Raw genomic sequence first — 7,473 nt, forward strand, 5'->3', positions numbered from 1 at the left:
CCACATACTATAAACAGTAACCCTTAAATTATTTTTTTTAAGTTTCGATTATTTCAAAAAATAGGAAATGATTCATTGTATATAAGGAGTATGTACACAATGAATCATGCTGTTTTTAATAATGAATTACATGTTTTATACTGCGAATTGTTGAGATTATTTTATTTCACTATATTTTAAAATGTTTCTATAATAATAAAAAGTAGATAATTATAAAATGGTAAGGATTTATAAAGCCGACCGTGTGTTTTTCTGTCAGATTCTTTTATTTTGAGTGAAATGAGTAATATTAATATTAATAAATTTTAATATTTTTATTAAAATTTTAGGTGGGAGCAAGGGCCATATTTTAAATAATTATCACAATAAATTATTAAATTTTAAGGTTATCGTAAAAAAAATTATGAATCATCTGCATAACAATGAACCATAGTTTTTGTTCATTATATAAAAAGTTCATTATAGACTATCTAATCTTTTCTATGATAATCTTCAAAATAATGTAGTAAAATAATACAACAGAAAAAAATTGCTTACTCAATAAAAAGCCAAAACTAATGTACAATGAAAAAAATGATAGGTATAATAACAAAACCATAAAAAAATGCGTAAAACTTATGCGTATAACTTATACTACTTATATAAAAAACTTACTTTACAATTCAAAATTCTTAAAATGTGATATTACAATACATGGCCGTCCTTGATGCGATATGCCAATCGACTGGAAACTGGGAAGGGATTCAAATGTGAGTCGCTGCTGATAATAGCATAATTTGATAACGTCGCATTTACGAAATATCGCAATGATTCATAATGTACTACTATTCATTGGACTATCTATCCTAATTAAAATTCTAAATTCTATATATCATATTTCATATAATATTTGATCATATATAAAATCTTAATTATATATAATATCCAGACACAGTGAAAAATGATAATAAAATTGCCATCTATTCGACGTCGATCGACATCGATTCGATGTCGACTCCATTATCATTTTTTTCTTCGAAGATCGATCGACATACCAATTCAAGTCGATCGTAGCGCATTCTTCATGATTTTCCCCATTGCCACTCACCAAAATCTGTAGTGAGCGACGGAGCGACAGCGTTATGGCGTTAGGGGATGAGGTGTAGTGGGGACAATTAGCTATAGTTGACGTCAAAGAGAATCAAGCGAAAATGGAGCGAATAGCGTTCTCTTCTCTAATTGATTTCGCCATTTATATTTATGATCATATATAACCATTTATGAAATTATGTATAATCAGATATAACCATATATAAGTTATACATAATTATATATATTTATATAATACATGACCACGTGTAAAATTTTTTTACTGGGATATAACCTTTGTTCAAAATGTTTTTCTATATCTATTTTATTTTTAAACATATAAATAATAACAGAAATTATTTCTGTTGAAATCAACTTACTTGAAATGAAATTGGGAGAATATTGTCATATTTAATAATATATTCCGTTTGACGATAATCTAAATAATTTTCAGACAAAAGAGCAGCAAAGTACTGACTCTTGCTGATTAATTTTTGCTTTTCAACTTCAAATCGATTCTCTTTTAGAATCAATATTATCGTATCATGCGACTTCTCAATTTCCTGGTTCTTATTTTCCATTCTAAAGTCAATATGATAAATATATTTATCCTGATTGAAAAAAAAGCTTTTACGAAAAAGTATAGAAAAACTACATAGATTGAGATAAAAGCTTAAAAATTCTTAATTTTTCGTAGATATTCGTAGAATGAGGAGTTGTTTGAGAGCGGAGAATATCTTGGTTTTTCAAACAACACCACTCTACGTATCAAAAAAACCTACGAATTTCTAAGATATTGTCTCAATCTATGTAGTTTTTCATAAAAATTTTTCCGTCAAGGAGGGTACTAAACATAGAAACGGTAATAAACATATAAATATATAAATTATTAGCACTCACTTTTATTCTAGGTTTTTCACTCACACATAGCGTCAATATCTGTACCTTCTCGAGTCTTCGTCACAATTGCCAGCAAGGTCGATGTGAATACTGGCCTAATATCTACTGCATAATAGTGTTCGAAAAATATCTAATATCTAGTATCGATACAAAAAGATATCGATACCGAATCGGTCTGTGTATCGATACCTTCGTAAAACTTTTGATTTTATTTACAATTCCCTTACAATAGATTCACATTAAAAAATGTATTATATATTTATTTCTATCACAAGATACATATATAGATATTTCTGTGTGGACAGTTTTACCTTTTAATATCATTAAAGATATGGTTGAATTACTACGAATACTTCGAAGCATTTGATTAACCAATTGGAAGAAAGAATTTTACTAATTGACCAATCAAAAAATGCTTCAAAGCATTCGTAGCAGCAACTTGTTCACATTCTCAATTACAAAAATAAAAAGATTTTTAAATAAAACTTAAAAACAAACAGAAATCAGTTAATCTGCTTATCTAATAATATCATAAGAAGGAAATAGATAATATTTTAGAACTGTTTTACTAGTTTTTATTATCTATCAGTCTTTATGTAAATAACATAAAATATATTGCGGGATTTACCTACAATAAAAGTCATAACAGTTGTTGAGTCTTAAGGGAAATGCGAACTCTGATGAAATCGCTATTTTACCGATAAAATACGATACATCGATATATCTTTATATGTGTACTACATCAATATCGCACATACGTACAAACTTTTTTCTAACTAATCGTTTGTATTAAGTATCTAAACCTAATTCTAAGTACTCAACATTCATATAATCTCTAGTCCAAGATTGTTTTATGCAATATATAAAATATAAAACTTGTATAAAGCAAACATTATTACGAGTCGACGTTAAAAGTCGGTAACAAAACTAATAATTTTCAAACTTTTTTTCATTTTTGGCATAAAATCGACCGATTTGGACTACATTATATATTACGTTTATATATTAATTATAAAGAAGAATTTTTTAATCTGTAAAGGTTAGAAAAATGCTTGTTTGGAAAAATTGATAAAACAGAATCACTTTAGAATTCCCTTAAGTCGTAGAAAACTAACCACTCACATTCGAATACTACCTTGATCAAAAAGTTCCCGGAATTCAGAAAATTCAAAATACAGTTTTATTCATCAAAAGTGATATCGTCCCCTTCAAAGTAGTACTTCCCATCGACTGCAACGCACTTATGCCAGCGCTTGATCCGGCCCTCGAAACATTTTTGAACTCTATTGTCGGTATAGCCATCAAAGCCGTCTTCAATCTTTCCATTACTTTCTTTCGGCTGTTAAAACGCGTTCCCCGTAATAGTTTTTTGACTCGAATAGAAAAAAATCGCAGGGAGCCATATAAGGTGGCTGTTGGATAGTATTCGTTTCGTTCTTGGTCAAAAATTCACTCGTTGTTGCAAATTCGACTCCATTTTTAAAACTGTAAAAAATCGAAAATACGTGCAGAGGTAGATGTACTCAAGACGGCGTAACTTTTACAAATGTCAAGCTATGGTAATAAAATTTGGTAAAACTTTACAAATGTCAATGATAGATGGCAACCTAACCAAAAAAACAGAACTCAAATCAGCTGACTCAGAGCAGCTGACTCGCCTGATGATAATTCCGGGAACTCTTTGATCAAAGTGGTATAAGAAGAATAATGACTATGATTGGTTAATTTTCTACGACTTAAAACTCTACGATCGCTATGATTTCTATTGTAGACCTCACATATGTTTATTTTAAAGAAGATAAAAGATATAATATGTGCTTATGTAAAAAAAAATGAGATACATCATCTTTTAAGCAATATCGATATTCCAAACGATCTCGAAAAGCGAATTGATATACATAGCAGACCCAATGCGCTGTCTATTCTGCCATACTTGCTTTCATCAATGTATTTCATTATTACGTGACTACATCTTTTCATGTTGCATGTATCGGTGACAGCTCTTAAAAACATTTTATTTTTATTCATAATATCTGCAAAACATACTAATATAAAATTTAGGTTTTTTTTTTTTACATCTATATAGTGTATAAACTGTAATACTTATCAATATAACACAATGCATCTTTAAACAACGTCGTTGGAGAAGTGATATTTATTGGATTGTCCGGAAAGTTCGTGCCGATTTTGAAGGAAAATTGAAACGCAGATTTAAATTTTAGTATACATTATTAAATTATATAGGTTAGTCGACACGAACTTTCGGACAACCTAATAAATACTCCTGTTTTCAATATCATTCCTTCAACGAGATTGTTTAAAGATGCATTACGTTATATTTATAAGTATTGCAGTTATACACAATATATATAATTCTTATTCATCATATTCAGTGTGATATCACCTTCCACACATATTAGAAAAACATATATATATATATATATATATATATCTGTTTTTCTTATATATATATATCTTATAATTCAAACCTTTATAATATAAACAGATTTTAAATAGAGTCAGTTATACATTTTTCATAACAGAAAGACAATAAATATACAGAATTTGTGACATAACGACAGATTAAATCGAGATAGATAAGTCGTACGCATTTTGTCGTCAGATTGATAGAAACCAAATAGAATTTATGTTAACGTAAATAAATAAATAGATAAATATTTCTTGCTTTTCGGCTATGAAAGGAGTTTTACCAATGTTATATTTTACCAAAGTTTTATTTAATAAATATATATAAGAAATTTGGTAAATATATATCCCTTATTTTCATTTATAAAAAATTCAAAATTTGCAGGGTGATATTTCTTTTGTAAGTCGAAAAATCCTATACCATTTTGCAATTTTCACAAAAGTCAGCGAAATATTATATTAATGTTTAGACATTAATAAGCATATATCCGTTTGGCTTATCTCCAAATGCAAGCGAGCGATGGGATATGATTACCCAATGCTAGGAATGTTCTCTTTCGCTATTATTTCAATAAAATAAAATAATATATTCCATAATTCCTACCTTTCCTCTAATAATAATTTCAATAAAAATTTAAATAACAACAAACAAAGCTACAAAATAGCATTTCGCTTAGCTCGATTTCTGCTGTCAATCTGCTCTCTGATTGCACAGATTTTGCTTGGTTTTTGCCGCCAATTTAATGATTTATATCGTCGAACAAATTTTTATATCATTAAATAAATTTTGTCGATTAATCTGCTGTGACTAATGACATGCTCTGACCAGTTTGCCAACATTCTACTAACATTTTACTTACTGTAGGATTCATAATCATTTTTAGAGTTATATCTTAATGCTTCAGAATTATAAGTCGCAAACTAGTTTCTACATATAGTTAATTTTTCATCCAAAACGGAATAATTAAAAGAATTATATAAATATTAACAACATGCACTCGATGTGCGAGGTTAAAAGCGTAATTAAAAGAAAAATATTTAGGAAATCCAGTAAATTCTATGTACATACTAGAACAAGCTTTAAGAGCGATCGATTATGCAAGAATGACAGTGCAAGTTGAGACGTCTGTTTGTCTTTAATATACTAATTAAACAGGTAGACATACTTTACTCACACAAGTGTCTCTCTCTCTCTCTCTCTCTCTCTCTCTCTCTCGCTCGCTCGCTCGCTCGCTCGCTCGCACAGTCGTCCACTTTCTGTCATTTGCATAAGAAAGCTTCAGTATGATGAAAAGCAAGATAAAATTCAAAGATAATTTCGCACTCAACTTTACACATTTATTTAGTATTTAAATACAAAAACAAAAGTTAACGAAGAAATATTATTTATTTAATGACAGACAAATTTAAGGCTACATTAATAAATAAATTAATAAATTATAAAAGCAATTCTATGATCAATCTATATAACAAAATATATATAATAATCTTTTTATATAGAGAATTATGACATAAAATCTAGTAAATCTCTACCTGTATACTTTTCATATTGTATTAATGAAATGCGTATTGTAACTATGTAATTAAAATCATCTGTATAGATATCGTAGATATCAATACTGGATTTGCTTTCATGTCCAAAACTGGCCACAAGAATTAATTTGTTTTTCACAAACGCAGCAGTCATATTTCTATTTTCAGTGGACATACTAAAACATTTGTAGAAATTATTTTAATAAATAACATACTATTTATTTTATTATTCTTATCATTTATTTAAAAATGCATTAAGATATTTACATAGTCTTAAGGAGACTATGTAAATTCATTCTTTGACATAATATAAACAACTTTAAAGTCTGGTAATTAAACTACAAAATTTTATTCTTAGTTCTATTTTTAAATAGTAAAATTTATATACCGTATTTCATGTGTTATTTTTCCACGGACTCTATGTATATACTATTATTCTCCTAACTTCTTAGTAGAAACTTAAATCAAAATTTTGATTTTCCTTAATACATGATTGATTTGATGCAAAAATAGCTTAAACCGGATTTTAAATGTGATATTGTATATTTTTTTGGTCGCTGAACATGATGCAATAATTCATTTAACCCTACGATATATATCTTAAGAAATATAGCCTGATTAATGTAAAAAAAATGACCAAATTTTTTAATTCAAGATCGATTTTAGCAAGATTCCAAACATTTAAATGGGTTATTTCCCTCAAATTGTAGATCCGTTCACCTAGAACAAGATCCAGTTGGAATTTTTCCGGGACTTCTTATACAGGATCTTTAAAAATTGCATTTAACTGAATTATAAAACATTTTTAAGAATAGAAAAAAATTTGTTTACAAAGTTCTAAAGCACATCGCTTTTTGACATCCTGAAATCAAATGCCTCAATTTGACAATAAAAAACTTTATTAAGAAATGAATACATAATAAAAAAAATATATATTGCCTAATCGGATTTATAAATCGTATCAGTCATATGTATGTGTGTGCGCACGTGCTACGTGTATCTCCTTCTTTCTCTTTTCCTCCCCCACACAGTTATCTTTGATTGTAAAATATTTACTTAAAATACTAATATTAAACAAAGGTCAGTGATCTAGCAAAAAATTTTTAAATAAGTTAAATTATTATTATTAGTATATCAACATAAATTATGAATTAAAATCGACGCTTCAAGATCACAATCCTTCTTCAATTAATGTAATTTAAATATATTGTGCATCCTAATCATACATCATGTAATCACATACTTTTCTAATAACACAAATTTATAAATAATATAAATTAATAAGTTTTTCATTGTGTCGATAAAACGCTGACATCATATTATAAATTGGTCATCTAATAGACATACATTCAAATAAAAAAGTCAACTGCAGTGAAATTTTTTTACATACAAAAATTGAATAATGTCTCCGTTTCTCGTCATAATAAAAGAGTGGTGTCATATCTATATCAAATCATTGTACAAATAGGTCAAATCTATTGTTGTTCAGCAAAAGTCAATGATCAATGATTAAGTTAAAAATTAATTTGAGTATATATATATATA

General features: G+C 27.8%; 1 protein-coding gene across 1 annotated transcript in view; it reads right to left on the reverse strand.

Annotated features, from left to right (window-relative positions):
• The window catches only part of LOC108684728, a 12,643-nt gene extending 10,994 nt beyond the window's left edge, over window positions 1-1,649 (reverse strand). Inside the window, 1 exon segment of the mRNA XM_018189191.1 lies at window positions 1,449-1,649. Coding sequence (XP_018044680.1) covers window positions 1,449-1,649 — 201 coding nt within the window.
• Window positions 1,650-7,473: the final 5,824 nt, after the last annotated feature.

Source organism: Atta colombica, unplaced genomic scaffold, assembly GCF_001594045.1.
Source record: "Atta colombica isolate Treedump-2 unplaced genomic scaffold, Acol1.0 scaffold14, whole genome shotgun sequence".
Classification (NCBI taxonomy): domain Eukaryota; kingdom Metazoa; phylum Arthropoda; class Insecta; order Hymenoptera; family Formicidae; genus Atta; species Atta colombica.